General features: G+C 32.3%; 1 protein-coding gene across 1 annotated transcript in view; it reads right to left on the bottom strand.

Annotated features, from left to right (window-relative positions):
* The window catches only part of LOC107451750 (FYN-binding protein 1), a 97,344-nt gene that overhangs the window by 18,701 nt on the left and 59,867 nt on the right, over positions 1-18,776 (bottom strand). The window contains exons 3-5 of the mRNA XM_071185849.1: positions 7,938-8,884; positions 6,215-6,368; positions 2,096-2,253 (exon numbers count right to left, since the gene is read on the bottom strand). Of these exons, the coding sequence (XP_071041950.1) occupies positions 2,096-2,253; positions 6,215-6,368; positions 7,938-8,871 (1,246 nt within the window). The 5' untranslated portion in view covers positions 8,872-8,884. The remainder of the gene's footprint in view (positions 1-2,095; positions 2,254-6,214; positions 6,369-7,937; positions 8,885-18,776) is intronic.

Here is an 18,776-nt window from a genome sequence, read left to right as displayed (position 1 = left end):
CTGGCCATAGATGGCGCCACTGAAAAACAGGAACAATCGCACCCCCACTGCCTAAACAGGCATACGACAAAAGTGACCCGCCCTATAAACGGGTTGTGTGAATGGCGTGGCAGAAGTCGAATTCCTGGCCATAGATGGCGCCACTGAAAAACAGGAACAATCGCACCCCCTCTGCCTAAACAGGCATACGACAATAGTGACCCGCCCTATAAACGGGTTGTGGTTGTGTGAATGGCGTGGCAGAAGTCGAATTCCTGGCCATAGATGGCGCCACTGAAAAACAGGAACAATCGCACCCCCACTGCCTCAACAGGCATACGACAAAAGTGACCAGTCCTATAAACGGGTTGTGGTTGTGTGAATGGCGTGGCAGAAGTCGAATTCCTGGCCATAGATGGCGCCACTGAAAAACAGGAACAATCGCACCCCTACTGCCTACACAGGCATACGACAAAAGTCAAATGACAACAACAACAGAAAAAGACGTAGATAGGAAAAAATTATATTTTAATAAACTCGATGTGCGATACGGCACTGTATTTAATTAACTTCACGTCAATTAACATTCTAACTTATGTGTAGAAACGTAGTTCAATTTTAAGACGCCATTTTGCTTGTAAACGATCAGCTGGTGCTGACGTCAAGAATCACATGTGTGGGCATCCGTGATCTTTTTAAAACGCAAGTACCCAATTCATCATGCACAATTTGTCATTCAGTTCGTCATTCATGAGCACAACTCGTCGTGGGCATAATTCGTCGCAAGCATAAATCTTCATAGACACAATTCGTCACTGCCACAACTCATCGTAGCGACAAATGCCGTGAGCACAATTCATAGTTTTGATGAAGTGCGTCTATTTACGTCAACGAAACTCTTGCATAATCTTTCAATAGCTGAAGTGGTAGATAACAGTATAAAATTTCCACTTTTTAAATGTTAAAGTACCTTTCAGATCAATGCGAAAGGGCGAATTTCCGTTTTCTTGGCAGGGTGAAGATATAGACGCACAGCAATTGTTATTTGATGTTCTCCTGGTATATCTTTTTAAAACCAAAGTAAGCTAAAGCAAGAAACTATCCATTGCTCATTACCACACTTTTTTCTCCCTTCTTTGTAGCCTTTCACTGTTTCAGTGTAGAAAACCTTCAATTTTCCGATAGCTTTCTTTTTTCTTCATCAACATAAATACACGTGATTTTTATTTTATATCATAACCGTCGTAAAAAACAGCCGACACAATTTTAAGTTTACGATTACCAATATTCAACTTCGTAGCCTTGTAATTTTGAACCCAATCCAGAAGACAAGGGAACTCCTGGATAAAGTATTTTTTTTAAATATATTCTATAACGGTCGTTGAACAGCCGACTCAGTTTTTAGGTTTACGACTACTAATGTTCAACTCCGTAGCCTTATCATTTTGACCCCAATCCAGAGGACAAGGGAACTCCTGGATCAAGTATCGGGTGAATTAGCCTTCGTGGAGGACTTTTCAATGGAACTAACTTTCATTTGCGTTACATGGAGAGGAAAACCAAGAGAACTTCCCATGGTTAGTCTGACAGCAAAGGGACTCTAACCCATGACCCGTCTACGACAAAGGATATTTCACGTCAGAACTGTCGTCTGTGCAAGCCGGATGCGGATTCTTATCAACTAGCCATTGCTGGGATTCGAACCCGATTCACCTCATTGGAAGGCGAATGTTCTATCCCCTGAGCCATCTCGGCTCAGTGGATGAAGTATTGGGAGAAAATGCCTTTGACTGAGCATATTTTACGTTAGCAGATATCAGTTGTGGCCTGTGCGAGATGGGTGCGGATTTCGTAACTATCTGCCATTGCTGGGATTCGAACCCGGTGATCTCATTGGGAAGCGAGCGCGCTATCTCCATATCTACCACGACTCAAATATACGACTCTTTTTATAGAATTAAATAACTTCAATTTAGCGGAATATGGTTGCGTGCTAACTTAATGATTCATTAATATCAAAGGGCGTGCTAACCATTAACTTTCCCAGACACATTTGTAATGCAAAAGTAGTAATTCAAAATGCGAATATAATGACATGTTTGTAATGAGTTATTACCGGTTGAGCTATGGACATTTGGCTGTAAGTATTCAGAAGGGCAGGGAGGAGGTGGGTTTTTTGGTTTAATGAGTAATGTTGATGGAGGTGAGAATGTAGTGACGTCATCCGCATCATTATAAAGCTCTTCAGCCTCTTCCTCTTCTGTATACTCAGGTCTGAAAAAAAAAGAATTAAGAAAATAGTTTGAAAAACAAAAGAAATAATCAGTAAGAAAATTTTAAGCATTGCAGTTGGAGAGCATATCACATTTTATAGAATATCATAATACAGGGTGCGTAGCGTTTTTAAAAAGTGATTAACCCTTTAACAATGACATATATTTCAGAAAAATGGAAAATTTTTTTGCCTGTTTAATTTTGTTCTTTATATTATTATAAAAGTTAGAAAACGGTTTTTTATTATAAAAATAAAATTTTAAATGCAATAACTACTGTATTTATAATTTTTACATGCACAAATAAAAGTAATGGATTACACACACATCTTATTCAATCAGAACAAATTTAAAAAACATTTGAAGCTAAATATAATATAACTAGTGTAATATAATATAAAAACACAACAATATGATTTTCAATACATAAATTTTACATATCTTTTACAGTATGGTATATACCAAAACCCCCACCCACATTTCCCTCCCGCGACTGAAGTCGTAATTGGTGAAAAACTAGGACCACTAATGCCATCTATTAGGAAAATAGTGATGTAAGTATTCTAAAGTAGAAACTAACTCAGCTCGGGCTTCACAAAATAGAGACGTGTGCCCGAACTGGATTCGGGTGACACTAGTAAGGGGTTAAAGGTGCTTATTTTTGATTTACTTTTTTTAAAAGCCCTTAAAGGTACTCTTTTTAATCGGGATCTGTGAAAAGTGCATAGTTGTCTATTTTTTACAAAGAGATTTTTTCTTTGCCGTATCGATTGTCGTCGTAAATTACAAAAAAATGCATGATTTTCACAATTTTCTCTACAATATTTATCAAAAACTAGTTATTTTTATCATGAGTATGTCAAGTTTTTGAAAATGTTTTTGAATTTTATGATTATAAAATAAGGAACTTAAAACGAAGTGAAAAAAATAATTTTTATTACTGCACTAAGCCTAATTAGAATTTTTTTTTTTGGAAAGTGCTTAAAAAGTACTTAAAAGGTGCTTTATTTTTCTTGAAAAATCTGGCTACACACCCCGTCATACGATGGTAACATAATAATTTTTGAAAATGCGTTAAAAAAAAGTCATATTTTTTAAAAGCTGATTTCTCAGGAACTGTTAGACCGATTTCGCTCAAAGTTTGTATTTTACTGTTCAAAATTGCATTCTTTAAAATGAAGTAAAAAAAATTGTATACTTTACAATTCGAGATTTTTCGACTGCGAATTATTAAATAAAATAATAAACATTTACTCAGAGTTATATTTTGCAAAAATTTTTCGATTTGCTTAAAAAGTTCCACGAAATAAGGTGAAATAATGCAAAAATTAACATTAAGGGTATCAGATTTTATAGAAAATTGTAATGTGATGGTAATATAATAATCGTTGGAATTAAAGTTGTATTTTTAGAATTTGATTTCTCAGGAACTATTCGACCGATTTCGCTCAATTTTCGTATTTTGTTTGCCATTTAAAACCGCATTATTTAAAATGATGTACAAAATTGCGTACCTTACATTACAAAATTTTTTCGACTGTTATTAAATAAAATAATAATAAATATTTGCTGAAAGTTATATTTTGCATGAAGCTATCTTTAAATAAACGAATTTTAAAATTTGCGCTAAAATTTTTCGATTCCCTTAAAAAGTTCTCGAAATATAATGAAATACGCAAAAAGTAAAATTAACATTAAGGGGTCTAAACTTAGGAGCACTCTCCTGATCAAACTAAGGGGACTATATTTCCCCAGATTGCAGCTACCCCCTATATTTCGGGGGTCAGAAATCTAAATCTGATTTTTTTTTAAAAGGTTTATTTATTCCGAGAAAGTCCATTATCGTAACTTAAAATATTGTCTGCACTAATTAATCAGCATATTTGAATTCACCCCCTTAGACCATTAAGATTGAATCCTAGAATCCGATGAAAATCCGATGATTAGCAACCTAAAAATCAAGTTTTGAAGGTTGGTCCTTTTATTTTTAATTTGTTTTTCAATTTTTATTTATTTTGCCCACTGAACATAAATAAAACCCTATCTTAATTATTTTCTTGTTTTTTTTTTGTTGTTTTTTTTTAACTGAAATTTTCATATTCATCATTATTTTAAATTAAAAATGTCAAAGGCAAAATTTATTCATTAATAACCGTGTAAAATAAACAACACGTAAATGACGCACACAGTTTAAATTTCAATATTGAATCATAGTAAATACGAACGTCTAATTATTTAAACAACTTTGATATTATAGCAAGGTTAAACTGAAGCCGGTAGTTAAGTAAATGCCAAGGGCGCGACGTAGATGAAGCGAAATAAAGGATAAGTGGTTCGACCTTTTATAAATGGAAACCCAAGAAATGTTAGATTAAATATAAAAAAAAATGTTTATTATTTAAATGCTTAAAGGTAAGGCACAAAGCAGATGCTCTATTGAATAGAATTTTCTTTATAAGCAAATATTAGCTCAATAAATATAGTTTCAGCTATCTTAAGTGACAGTATTGCTCAAACATTTCTTTGCTGTTCGTCTGCCTACGGTGGAATTCTGTTCTAATAACTTATAGAGCATTTCATTTGATTATTGATTCTATCATCGTTTAATTTCAGCTTGGGTTTTGCTATCTTTAACTGTCTAGAACAGTGGTTACCAACTGGCGGCCCGCAGGCCTCATCCGGCCTTTTTTGTGGTCCGCGAACCAAAATATATTAGTTGTCATTTTTTTGCGGTCAATTTTCGTAGAAAATCTATATGTGTTTTAAATACTTTTAAGTTTTATATCTTAACAATTTGATATCTGTTGCACATTGATTGTTTAATACATAGGTGCACATTAAAGTTATTGTAGCCAGAATTTTTTAATGTGCAATTAAATATTTTTAAAAATCTACTTCTTATTTTAATTTGTAATTCAATACTTTTGTTAAATATCTGACAATACTTGATAAAAATCTGACAGTAATATTTAATGTTCCCTCAAACATAAAAGAGCTGCCCGCCATTTGACTGGTGTTTTTAATTGCGGACCCCGTCCTCATGTTGGAAACCCCTGGTCTAGAACATGTACTGGTTTCTTTTTTATGTACCGTAAGTCGTCCTATGAGCTTCGGAAATTATTGAGAAAGTTGGAAACATCTGAACTTCTAAAAAAATCGGTACCTATGATTATTTATTGGACGTTGGAAATTACTGGAAAGGTTGAAGCAACCTCAAATCCTACGAAGTCGGTACATTTTTGGATTAACCTTGTGCAAATTTTTTTTATTTATTTTGAGGCAGATTGGGGCAACTGAAATGGATTGCGGCAGTAATCACACAGATAACTTATAAAAGGATTTTTATTTTGAAGCAGACTGATGTAACTGAAACGGATTGCGGCAGTAATCACACAGATAACTTATAAAAGGATTTTTTATTTTGAAGCAGATTGGGACAACTGAAACGGATTGCGGCAGTAATCACACAGATAAGTTATAAAAGGATTTTTTATTTTGAAGCAGATGGATGTAACTGAAACGGATTGCGGCAGTAATCACATAAATAGCAGTAACACACTTATAAAAGGATTTTTATTTTGAAGCAGATTGATGCAACTGAAACGGATTGCGGCAGTAATCACACAGATAACTTATAAAAAGGATTTTTTTTAAGCAGATTGAAGCAACTGAAACGGATTGCGGCAGTAATCACACAGATAACTTATAAAAGGATTTTTATTTTGAAGCGGATTAGAGCAACTGAAACGGATTGCGGCAGTAATCACACAGATAACTTATAAAAGGATTTTTTTTTGAAGCAGATTAGGGCAACTGAAACGGATTGCGCCAGTAATCACACAGATAACTTATAAAAGGATTTTTATTTTGAAGCTGATTGATGCAACTGAAACGGATTGCGGCAGTAATCACACAGATAACTTATAAAAGGATTAATTGGAGGTGAGTTGAAGGAGACTTACATAAGTGAAACAGGCCGCCTACAATGTTCTAACAGAGTATCTTCGTACAGTTCTTCTATCTCTTCCCTTAATGATAGCTTGGGTTTGATGACAGGGGCTGTGGGTATTTGTGAAGGGGGTAATGGAGGAGGAGTGTGAGGCCTTGGTGGACAGGCTGGAAAACAAAATCAGACGATAAATAAAATGCAGCAGTAAATTGCTAAATTAACTATTTTGTCATTTTACAGATACATATTTAATATTTTAACCGAATTCTGTTTTACAATAAAACATTATTTCGAAAATTTTCGTAAAAGTAATGCAAAAGTAGTTGTGCTGAAGTATTTATTTAATCAGTGAAGTTGTATTGCCGATCGAAATGGGCTACAGGTGGCGTAGAGCAGAACTCTCTACCCATGGCAACACTTCGCATGCTTTCGCCATTAGCGTGTGGAGAGTCATAGAAGAAGGAAGAACGTTAGTTTCTGTTTTGATTTTCATAAAATCTTTTGCGTTGGGAAACTATATGGAACTGAAAACTACATTAAACATAGTTCCAAAAGAAAGCTTCATGGAAATTTAAAAAAAAAAATTATTAATAAAAAACGAAAAATATTGAGAAAAGGAAAAATATCGTAGTACATTCCAATACAACTGAAAAGAGGAGGAGAGGGAAGGGAGAAGGGCCAAAAGCATGGAGCTGGTCTTCTCTCCAGATGGCGTACTCGAACATTGCGATCCGCCTATGGAAATTTAACATAGTTTTATTCGAAACATATTATTTATAATTCAGAAACATATAGTATATACTAAATTCCTTCTGAAAGTAAGGAATGTTTTGATCTGACAAGTCGCCAATTCGTCCACAACTTTACACCGTCATGATTGTCATTCTAGTTGTTCACAAGTCTGAAACTAACAGTGAGACAACTTATGGACTGAGATAGTCAAAGATTTTGCGTTGGAATTTCGAAAGAACTGTGAGGCTTTGTCAGATGATAATTTACTTTACTCTTTAGAATGATCTTGATATCCAAAACGGCACCATAAATTGGTAAACTGTCACTATTTAGCGATACTGAACCGTGATGGCTCAGGGGATAGATAGTTCGCCTTCCAATGAGGTGAACCAGGATCGAATCCCAGCAATGGCTGGTCGATACGAATTCCGCACCCGGCTTGCACCGACCACAGTGCTGACAAAAATATCCTCAGTGGTAAACGGATCATAGGTTAGAGTCCCCTTCCCGTAGCTGCTCCAGCCAGCATTAGGGAACGACGTCTCCATAACAAGCTCTAAATATCTTCAAATAAAACAATTGTATTTCCTTTATTTTTCTATAATTTCTATTAAAATCACTATGTAATTCTCCAAGGCATCTCAGGTGAGTCTTTTTTGGCCTCTGGAAGGACTAATGAGCATTTTAAATTCAGCTGTTCCATCAAATTAGGGTTAGAGTAACCAGCGGCCATGTTTATATGATTTCCAGGGAGGCTTTCCTCCCCATGTAACGCAAATACGGATTAGTTCCATCAAAAAGTCCTCCACGAAGGCAAATTTATCGCAATACTTGATCCAGAAGTTCCCTTGTGTTCTGGATTGGGTTCAAAATTTCAAGGCTATGGAGGCACATTAGTAGTCGTACAAGGCACATTAGTAGTCGTAAACTTCAAAAAAAAAATTGGGTCGTCTGTTCAACGATGGTTATGAAATATGAAATAAAAAAAATATATCGATACTTACGATAACCAGGTCTTTGAGGAACTGGAGGTGTAAAATTATGTGGTAATGCAGGAGGTGGATGCTGAGGTGGTTGACTACTTCGAATACTTGCAAGCGATTCAGAAGAGTTAGAAGAGCAATATTTTGCTGGCAGTACCATATGAGAGGGTTTTGGTGGTTTTGCTGGAGCAGGACCCAGAGATTCTAAAGATGGCAGCTCTTTCCGTCTAAAGTTACAGTTACTTTTACAAATATAATTATCTGAACTAATTATATCACTTAAAGTATCGGAACTAGACTTTGACACTCGATTACTTTGAGAATTTATCACATTAAGCTGGTCTTGCAAGTTTGTTCGCGATAGAGAGCTTCTTGGCTTTGGTATCGGCGGTTGATTGTTTTTGTTATTGGCGTTAGTTGACATAGATTCATTTTCTTTAAGACTAAAACCATTGGAAAACATAAAAGAGGCGATAGTTTCGGCGACTACTTTAGATTTGGCTTGAGAGTTCAGAAGAGCTTGACTATCACTAATTGTTTTATTTCCATTAGTCATAATTAATTCTTGAGATTCAGACACTGCACTTAGCGTGGAATTAGTCCTAATTTGTTGAGACATATTTGTAGGTTTTGGTCCTATATAGGGTTTAGGTAAAACTTTATTTGGTATTTTCAAGTCAGCTCCATTGGTTTCTTTATTTACGTCGCCTTTAGTTGTGGAGTTTTTAGAAATTGGAAATGGCAACACCTTATTGGCATTGTTGAATTGTGGAGTCTTTTGTTCACGAATGATTTTTTCTTTTAGTGAGGATATATTTTCTGTCGTATCTACGACACCTTTCCAAGGCCTATTTGATAATTTACCACCAGGTGGCATCATTCCCATTAATGGATTATTTTTTTCAGAAAACATAGCACGCAAAGCTTGAACTTTTCCTGGCGAATCATCGGCCATGATTCACAATAACCTGTAAGATAAAAAAAAGTCATTAAACGGTTATCAAAAGTAATAGAATACATCAGGAAAAAAAAGTTGAATGTAGCTATTTTCTAAGAAATGTAGAATTTTCTAAGAATGTAGCTATTTTCTAAAAAATGTAGAATTTTCTAAGAATGTAGCTATTTTCTATAAAAATTTAGAATTTTCTAAGAATGTAGCTATATATTTTCTATAGGAAATGCTACTTATTTAAAAATAAATGCAAGTAAGAACAGTTCTTAGAAATAATCTCTCCGCAATGATAACTATTTATTAACAGGTAAAAAGTAAAGAATTGCTGTATAGAGATGTCTAAGCTGACGTCACTTATTAATTACTTTTGGAAATCCATCTATGATAAATGAGTTACAAATGTAACCAATATGAATACATTTTCATAGGTATAAGAATGCGAATCGTTCAATAGGAATTAGTACAGACGAAAATTGTTCAAATGATAGAGGAACACTGATCTAGTTCAGCCTCTGACTTGAACACCTTTGTTTTAGTTAACAAATAGTGGGAGTCGTAAGGAGTTAACACTTCCAAAAAAATGTTCCTACTGCCCTTTTTTTTCTCTCGAATTAATAGTTCCCGATATTACTGAAATTCAATATTTTTAAGTAATTCAACTATATGGAACATTATCGAATTTATTTTTTCTCATTTCACGGAATATCAGTTGGAAATTCACTCATCTCTCTCTTTTTTAACCGCTTCTCTTACCAAATTTTTTTTGGGAGGGGAAATGCAAAAAATCAACATATTTTTTTTATTTCATTAATTAATAAATACAAGGAACTAAAACAAAACGTATATACAAGTTTAAAGTTGAAAATTTATTTAATTATTTATTTAATTCTTTTTTGTGTAAAAACACATTTAATTTACAATTAGTTCACTATCCCGAGTTATTTCGGGCAAAGGAAAAAAGTTTAATATTAGTCTTTGTATGATAGTCTTTAAAACAAGGAACAACACAAAAGTGATAGTTTCAAAAAGCCAATGAAGTGATACGAAATTTTTTTTTACTCTTTTTTTTTCAATGTAAATTCAGCAACTATCGTATATGCAATCACACAAAATACGTCCCACAATCCAACAGCATGACTCCCAAACAAAATTTGGCAAACTTCCATGCACAGCAAATTATTATTATTTTATTTTATTTTATAACGGTCATTGAACAGCTGACCCAATTTTTATGGGTTTATGACTGCTAATGTTCAACGTCGTAGCCTTGTAATTTTGAACCCAATCCAGAAGACAAGGGAACTCCAGGATCAAGTATTGGGTGAAATGTCGTGGAGGACTTTTTGATGGAACTAACCCGCATTTGCGTAACATGGGGAGGAAAACCACGTAAGCTTGGATATTTTCACGTAGCTAATATTTCATTTTATATATTTTTATTTATTTTATAACTGTCTTTGAACAGCCGACCCCATTTTTTGGGTTTACGACTACTAATTTTCAATTTCATAGCCTTGTAATTTTGAACCCAATCCAGAAAACAAGGGAACTCCAGGATCAAGTATTGGAAAAAAATTTCCCTCGTAGAGGACATTTGATTTAATTAACCCGCATTTACATGGAAAGAAAGACCACGAGAACCTCCTACGGTTAGTCTGACGGCAAAGGAACTCTAACCCATGATCCGTCTACCACTGAGGATATTTCACGTCAGCACTGTGGTCGGTGCAAGCCGGACTCAGAATTCGTATTGACTGGGATTCGAACCCGGTTCGCCTCATAGGAAGGCGAAAGCTCAATCCCCTGAGCTATCGCGGCTCAAATTAGTATTATTTATTTTATTTATTTATTTATTTTATTTATTTATTTATTTTTTTTATTTTATTTATTATTTATTTTAATTTAATTTTATTTATTTTATTATTTTATTTTATTTCTTTATATTTTTTTCTATTTTATTTATTTTTTTTAAAATTTAATTTAATTTAATTTAATTTAATTTTATTTTATTTTATTTTTTATTTTATTTTATTTTATTTCTTTATTTTATTTTTTAATTTTTTTTATTTTATTTTATTTTTTTATTTTTTTTATTTTATTTTTTTATTTTATTTTATTTTATTTTATTTTTTATTTTATTTTATTTTATTTTATTTTATTTTATTTCATTTTACTTTTTTATTTTATTTTATTTTACTTATTTATTTATTTATTTATTTGCTTCCAGTTGAGTAAAAACGCAATAAAACAAAACATACCGGCAAATTCCGCCACATCCGAATTTTCTCGGGATAATAAAGATTTTCAATATATACATATCCAAGTTAACTCGGGCTAATCAGGGATGCGGTTAACACTCTCCTACATTATTTTCGAACTTTCACTTAGCAATGAGGAAGTTGGTCCACTTAACGCTCTGAAGAAGTAAAAAAAAAATTGCGCCAAGCAAACGCAATCTTCCTTCCTCTACTATTAAAAAAAGAAAATCAAATATAATGGCAAGATATGGAAAAAAGAAAAAGAAATAATCCAGGCCTCGAACGGACATCCGTTCAGATAAATTGTTTTCTTGCACTTCCAAACCAACGTCCAGCTTCCATATGAAGCAATCTTCAAGAACAAGCCATGATATCGTCCCTCACTTAACACGTCATCCGGCAAAACTGATGGAGCCTAATTGAATAATAGGATGGTCTCACACTTGATGACGCAATCAATCCCCACCGGTTAAGAATCATCAAATTTTATGGATCAAGATGCCCTCCCTAAGTTAAGTGATTAGGAAATAGACTCAACGGTGAGTTTTCTGCAATAACAATCCACAGTTAGTCAGAGTTCGGCATCAAGGCAGGGCACCCTAAAGCGCATTTTAAATTAGAATGTGCTATAAAAACTTTATGTGCTATAAAATATTATTGTGTACAATGCAAAGTTTTGTTTCGTATCATTGTAAGTTATATCATTGAAAGCGACATAAGATGATTAAATACAATTTAACATTGATTACCATACTATGAGTCAAATAATTATTATTAATTTGAGTTTTCAAAAAATCGTAGATAAGGAAGAATTTTTTTTTAGAAAAATTTTGAAAAATAAACCAAAACTAAGTAAAAGTAATAAATAGATATAAGTTTTAAAATGAAAAATCTTTATAACGTGACTTCGAAATCTTATATAATAATTTCCTGAAATAAAGTAATGATACATTTGTTTTCCGCAAATACCGATCAAATACCTTTGTTATAAAAATGCCAAAATATTGTGTTTCAAAATTAAATAAAATAAGCCGAAATATTGTGTTTCAAAATTAAATTAAATAAACCAAACAAAAATAAACCAAAATTAAATAAAAGTAATAACTATTTGCAAGTTTTTTAACTAAAACTTGAATTTGAAATCTTTTATAACATGACTTCGAAATCTTATATAATAATTTCCTGAAATAAAGTAATGATACATTTGTTTTCCGCAAATACCGATCAAATACCTTTGTTATAAAAATGCCAAAATATTGTGTTTCAAAATTAAATAAAATAAGCCAAAATATTGTGTTTCAAAATTAAATCAAATGAACCAAACAAAAATAAACCAAAATGAAATAAAAGTAATAACTATTTGCAAATTTTTAACTAAAACTTGAATTTGAAGTCTTATATAATAATTTCCTGAATTAAAGTAATGATACATTTGTATTCCGCAAATATTCCAGTTACCGATCAAATACCTCTGTTATAAACATGTAAAAATATTGCGTTTACCCTCAAAATTGATGGAAAACATCATAATTATTTAGACCCTTTATTTTTAATAGAACTCTGTGATCACAGGGAAATCGAAATCTTATATAATATTTTCCTGAAATAAAGAAATGAAACAATCATTTGTATTCCGCTAAATATTCCAGTTACCGATCAAATAGCTTTGTTATAAACATGTCAAAATATTGTGTTTCCCCACAAAATTGATTGAAAACATCATAATTACTTAGCCATTTTATTTTTAATAGAACTCTGTGGTCACAGGGAATTCGAAATCTTATATAATATTTTCCCCACATAAAGAAATGAAACATTTATTTGTATTCCACTAAATGTTATGAATCAAATACTCATGTTATTAACATGTCAAAATATCGTGTTTATACTCAAAATTGATTGAAAACATATTTTTATCTGACAGATTTTATTTGTAATATATGTTCACAGGGATAACATCAAATATTCAGAAAATCAATTGCATCATAGGGTGAAATGTGTACAACGAAAGAATGAACTTCGTGAGCAATAAATGTGATATGAACAATTAAGAGAGAAGGTAAAGATTTCATTTCAGATTCTAGATGCTGAATTTTTTTGTGATAAAAAAAGCACTTGAGTATGATTTATTACTGTATTCAGTAAAACACAAAGCTGTTGGCATTTATGTGTAGAAAAACGAGGTCGACGTGGATTTTTTTTTCCTCCAAAAGGCTACATAAAACGATTGAATTTTTCGATTGCTAGTTAAATTGATTTTTACAAATTTTTAGAGCTATTGTAACTGAAAAAAAAAAACTGATGATGATTTGGAAACCAAAAATTATTGGTTTGAGGGATTTTTTACAAACTTTTAGTGCTATTGTAACTGCTTTAAAAAATGAAATGATAATTTAAGATACAGGGAATTAATTGTTGATTAGAGGGATTTTTTACGAATTTTTTGTAACTGCTGAAAAAAAAAAGCTGAAATGATAATTTAAGGCACCGGAAAATGCTGTTTAGAAGAATTTTTACAAACGTTTAGTGCTATTGTAACTGTTGGGAAAAAAAAAGCTGAAATGATAATTTAAGATACCGGGAATTGTTGGTTTGAGTGATTTTTACTAATTTATATTGTGACTGCTGAGGAAAAAAAAGCTGATATGATAATTTAAGATACAGGGGATTAATTGTTAATTAGAGGGAGTTTTTACGAATTTTTTGTAACTGCTGAAAAAAAAAAGCTGAAATGATAATTTAAGGCACCGGAAAATGCTGTTTAGAAGAATTTTTACAAACGTTTAGTGCTATTGTAACTGTTGGGAAAAAAAAAGCTGAAATGATAATTTAAGATACCGGGAATTGTTGGTTTGAGTGATTTTTACTAATTTATATTGTGACTGCTGAGGAAAAAAAAGCTGAAATGATAATTTAAGATACCGGGAATTGTTGGTTTGAGTGATTTTTACTAATTTATATTGTGACTGCTGAGGAAAAAAAAGCTGATATGATAATTTAAGATACAGGGGATTAATTGTTAATTAGAGGGAGTTTTTACGAATTTTTTGTAACTGCTGAAAAAAAAAAGCTGAAATGATAATTTAAGGCACCGGAAAATGCTGTTTAGAAGAATTTTTACAAACGTTTAGTGCTATTGTAACTGTTGGAAAAAAAAGCTGAAATGATAATTTAAGATACCGGGAATTGTTGGTTTGAGTGATTTTTACTAACTTATATTGTGACTGCTGAGGAAAAAAAAGCTGAAATGATAATTTAAGATACCGGGAATTGTTGGTTTGAGTGATTTTTACTAATTTATATTGTGACTGCTGAGGAAAAAAAAGCTGAAATGATAATTTAAGATACCGGGAATTGTTGGTTTGAGTGATTTTTACTAATTTATATTGTGACTGCTGAGGAAAAAAAAGCTGATATGATAATTTAAGATACAGGGAATTGTTGATGAGAGTGATTTTTACAAACTTATATTGTAACTGCTGAGAAAAAAAAAAGTTGAAATGATAATTTAAGATGTAGAGAATTGTTGATTAGAGGGATTTTTACAAACTTTTAGTGCTATTGTAACTGCTTTAAAATAACTGAAATGATAATTTAAGAGACAGGGAATTGTTGATAAGGGGGATTGTTACGAACTTTTAGTGTTATTGTAACTGCCTTAAAAAAATGAAATGATAATATAAGATACAGGGAATTGTTGATTAGGGGGATTTTTACGAACTTTTAGTGCTATTGTAACTGCAGAGAAAAAAAAAAGTTTAAATGATAATTTAAGATGTAGAGAATTGTTGATTAGAGGGATTTTTACAAACTTTTAGTGCTATTGTAACTGCTTTAAAATAACTGAATTGATAATTTAAGAGACAGGGAATTGTTGATAAGGGGGATTTTTACGAACTTTTAGTGTTATTGTAACTGCCTTAAAAAATGAAATGATAATATAAGATACAGGGAATTGTTGATTAGGGGGATTTTTACGAACTTTTAGTGCTATTGTAACTGCTTTAGAAAAATGAAATGATAATTTAAGATACAGGGAATTGTTGATTAGAGTGATTTTTGCAAACTTATATTGTAACTGCTGAGAAAAAAAAAAGTTGAAATGATAATTTAAGATGTAGAGAATTGTTGATTAGAGGGATTTTTACAAAATTTTAGTGCTATTGTAACTGTTTTTAAAAAAAATGAAATGATAATTTAAGATACAGGGAATTGTTGATTAGAGGGATGTTTACGAGCTTTTAGTGCTATTGTAACTGATTTAAAATAACTGAAATGATAATTTAAGATACACGGAATTAATAGTTGATTAGAAAGATTTTGTACGAATTTTTTGCAACTGCTGAAAAAAAAGCTGAAATGATAATTTAAGGCACCGGAAAATGCTGTTTAGAAGAATTTTTACAAACGTTTAGTGCTATTGTAACTGCTGAAAACAAGCTGAAATGATAATTTACAATGCCCGACTACCTTTTATAGAGCAATTTTTACTAAATCTTCAAAATTAAGATTTTTACAAATGAAAAAAAAAATATTTAAATTTCATTTCCATTTTCCCTGAAGCAGATGTTACAATTGATAACTGAACTTTTTCTTATAAAAATGTGTTTTGTTTCACTTGGTTTAAAATTGGGATCGGATGTTTGCAATCACCTGATATGAATCTGATACAGTAGAGGTAGCTCAATTGTCAAAACCTGGACACTCAACAAAAAAAAAAGGAAAAATTCTACTCTGTGAAAAACTGCTAAGTACCCTCCTCTAAGTAAAAGGTAAAAAAAGTTACACAATCCTGGCACGTCGGGTTTGGGGTAAGGGGTCGAAACTTAAATATTACTATCTAAACGAATTGGATGCTGTTTTCGATGTATTTGTTTAACGTTGAATTTAATTACCATGATAGTAGGACTGGTAGTTTAGAAGACAACTTTTTGCCTCTTACTAAACCTTCCAATTAGGTGAACTGAGTTCGAATCCCAACGACGTCTAGTCGATACGAATCCCACACCCAGCTCGCAACGACCGCAGTGATGACGTAAAATATCATCAGTGGTAGTCGGATCATGGGTTAGAATCCCTTCGGGCTAACCGAGGGAGGGTGTCATGGTTTTCCTCTCCATGTAACGCAAATGCAGGTTAGTTCCATCAAAGAGTCCTCCATGAAGGCAGGTTTCTCCCCATTACTTGATCCAGAAGTTCCCTTGTCTTCTGGATTGGGAACAAAATTACAAGGCTGCGGAGTTGAACATTAATAGTCGTAAACCCAAATATCGGGTCGGCTGTTCAACGACGGTTATAAAATAAAATATAAAATAGTTAATGGCTCAATAAATGATACCAAAGAGGTTTCGGAATTATTGAAAAGGGGAGAGAAGTTTGATTATTTGGACTATACCCGATAAAATAGAAACCCCCTTCTTATTTGCGTCAGAAGTTAAAAGTTTATTGACCCCTTAACGATCGGTTAATTTTCAAGAAAACGGTCATAAAAGTGCCAGTTTTTTTATAGACGTATATCATACACGTATTTGATTAGCTCTGTAGTAAATAAACTAATTATCTACAATTACCTTAAAAATATCCTGGTACTGCCATCTGGTGTGTAAAATGAGGAATAAAATGTTTTCTCGGCAAAAGAAATGAATTAGTTTTATACTTATTGGAGCGTTACTGCAGAAAAGTCCAGCCCGAGAATATCACGGGAGCAAGAAATAGAGGGCGAAACCTCACCCAGTCATTTTCACGGGAATGAGAAGGAAAGGAGCTATAAGGGTTTGATTTGAATTAATATCAGAATATTGTTTTGATTATGCTGCAGTTAATGACATAAAACGTCAAGTACATAGCATAGCTGAAGCAGTCATTAATATTTTCAAGAATCATTGTTTCATTTTCAAGAATCAAGAGTGTGAGAAAAATATTATTATGGTAATCAATGGGATACCTGCAAGTGACGTAGTTTGAGTATCTCGATCTTGATTGGTTGTTGGAACGCGCCATTTGTTTATGTTAGCAGGTGTTCTTTTCCTTCTATTTCTCTATTTTCTATTCTATTCTTCTACTTCTATTCTATTTCTTCCACAAAGATTCTTTCTCAAAGATTTCAATTCTTTCTATATTTACACAGAGACTTAACACAAAGACGGGCATTAAGCCATGTGGAACTAATTATGCGTCAAAGTTGCCAGGTACACAAAACAAAAATATATCACAGTTACAATAAAATACCTAAATAAATAATAAATGTAAGTTAAGTTAAAGAAGTACACGAGAAAGAATTATATTTCAACTAATTCGATGTGCGATACGGCCCTGTATTTAATTAACTTGCCGTTACTATGTTAAATTTCTAACTTATGTTGAGAAACTTAGATAAACTTTAATACGCCATTTTGCTGATAAAATTTAGCTGGCGCTTACGTCATAGGTCAAATGTTTGTGTATGGGCAGTCTTCTTCTTGGAGTGCAATTACCCAATTGTTGTAAAACAAACTCAAAAAAAGTTTCACGTAGGTAGGAAATATTATTATTCATTCAGTAATTTATTTTACTTCATTTACAATTTTATCTTTATTTCATTTACAATAGACCATTCTTTTCGCTTCAAAACACCAAACGATATTAAACGTATCTGGAACTGAAACACCAAACGATATTAAACGTATCTGGAACTGAAATGAACTCATCACATTTTTTCCTCATTACGTAGAAAGTCCTTTATTCCTTTCCGAACAGAAAATTAATGGGGATTCTATGCACGCTTATTGACACGTGACCAATGAAGCAAAAAGGATTTTTCATTCTTTCCACACTCTCGAACACAAAAGAAAAGACAATAATAGCATTCTAGCCGTACCTCAATCGGTCGGATGGAACTTAAAGAGTCATTGTTGTCATAAAATTTGTTTGCACATATATTGTGATTGAGTAATAGACATACATCACCTGCAATATTAATAGAACACATTGAAAAAAAAAATCTAAAATATTTTATCGAAGTTTTAATCCACACTGTCATCTGAATAAACAGATTTAGAAGGTTTGAGAGATATGGATTTTTAAATCTTTATTTACCAGTGGATCTAAATCCCATCAGGAAAAAAATGTGTTATTGGAAAATTAACCACCATTCGTGTAAGTAAATTGCGGGGAGGGAAAAACTTAAAAGCATTTAATCGCGCTAGAAAATAATATGCTTGTTACTGCAAAAGAAATTAACATTAACGGGTAAGTTAATTACGAGGAGGGAAAAATATAATTAATCTAATCCCGCAAGGGGAAAAATGTGTTATTGCAAACAAAATTAGCATTAAAGCACAAGAAAACTACGAAAAGGGAAAAATGAAATAGTTTTCACCACATTAGTAAAAGATAATGAATTACAGCAAAATAAATTAACATTATTGCGTTTACTACGAGAAGAGAAAAATTAAATAGAGTTCACCACAGTAGTAAAAGATATTGAGTTACAGCAAAAGAAATTAACATTATGGTGTTAACTGCGAGACGGGAAATATAAATGGATTTCACTACAATAGTAAAAGGTAATGAGTTACAGCACAAGAAATTAACATTATTTTATTAACTACGAGAAAGGAAAAATCAAATGCATATCTCCACATTAGTAAAAAAATAATGAATTACAGCGAA

This window comes from Parasteatoda tepidariorum, chromosome 9 (genome assembly GCF_043381705.1).
Source record: "Parasteatoda tepidariorum isolate YZ-2023 chromosome 9, CAS_Ptep_4.0, whole genome shotgun sequence".
Taxonomy (NCBI): Eukaryota; Metazoa; Arthropoda; class Arachnida; order Araneae; family Theridiidae; genus Parasteatoda; species Parasteatoda tepidariorum.
The sequence above is the reverse complement of the archived record's forward strand: the minus strand, read 5'-3'. Positions and strand labels throughout refer to the sequence as shown.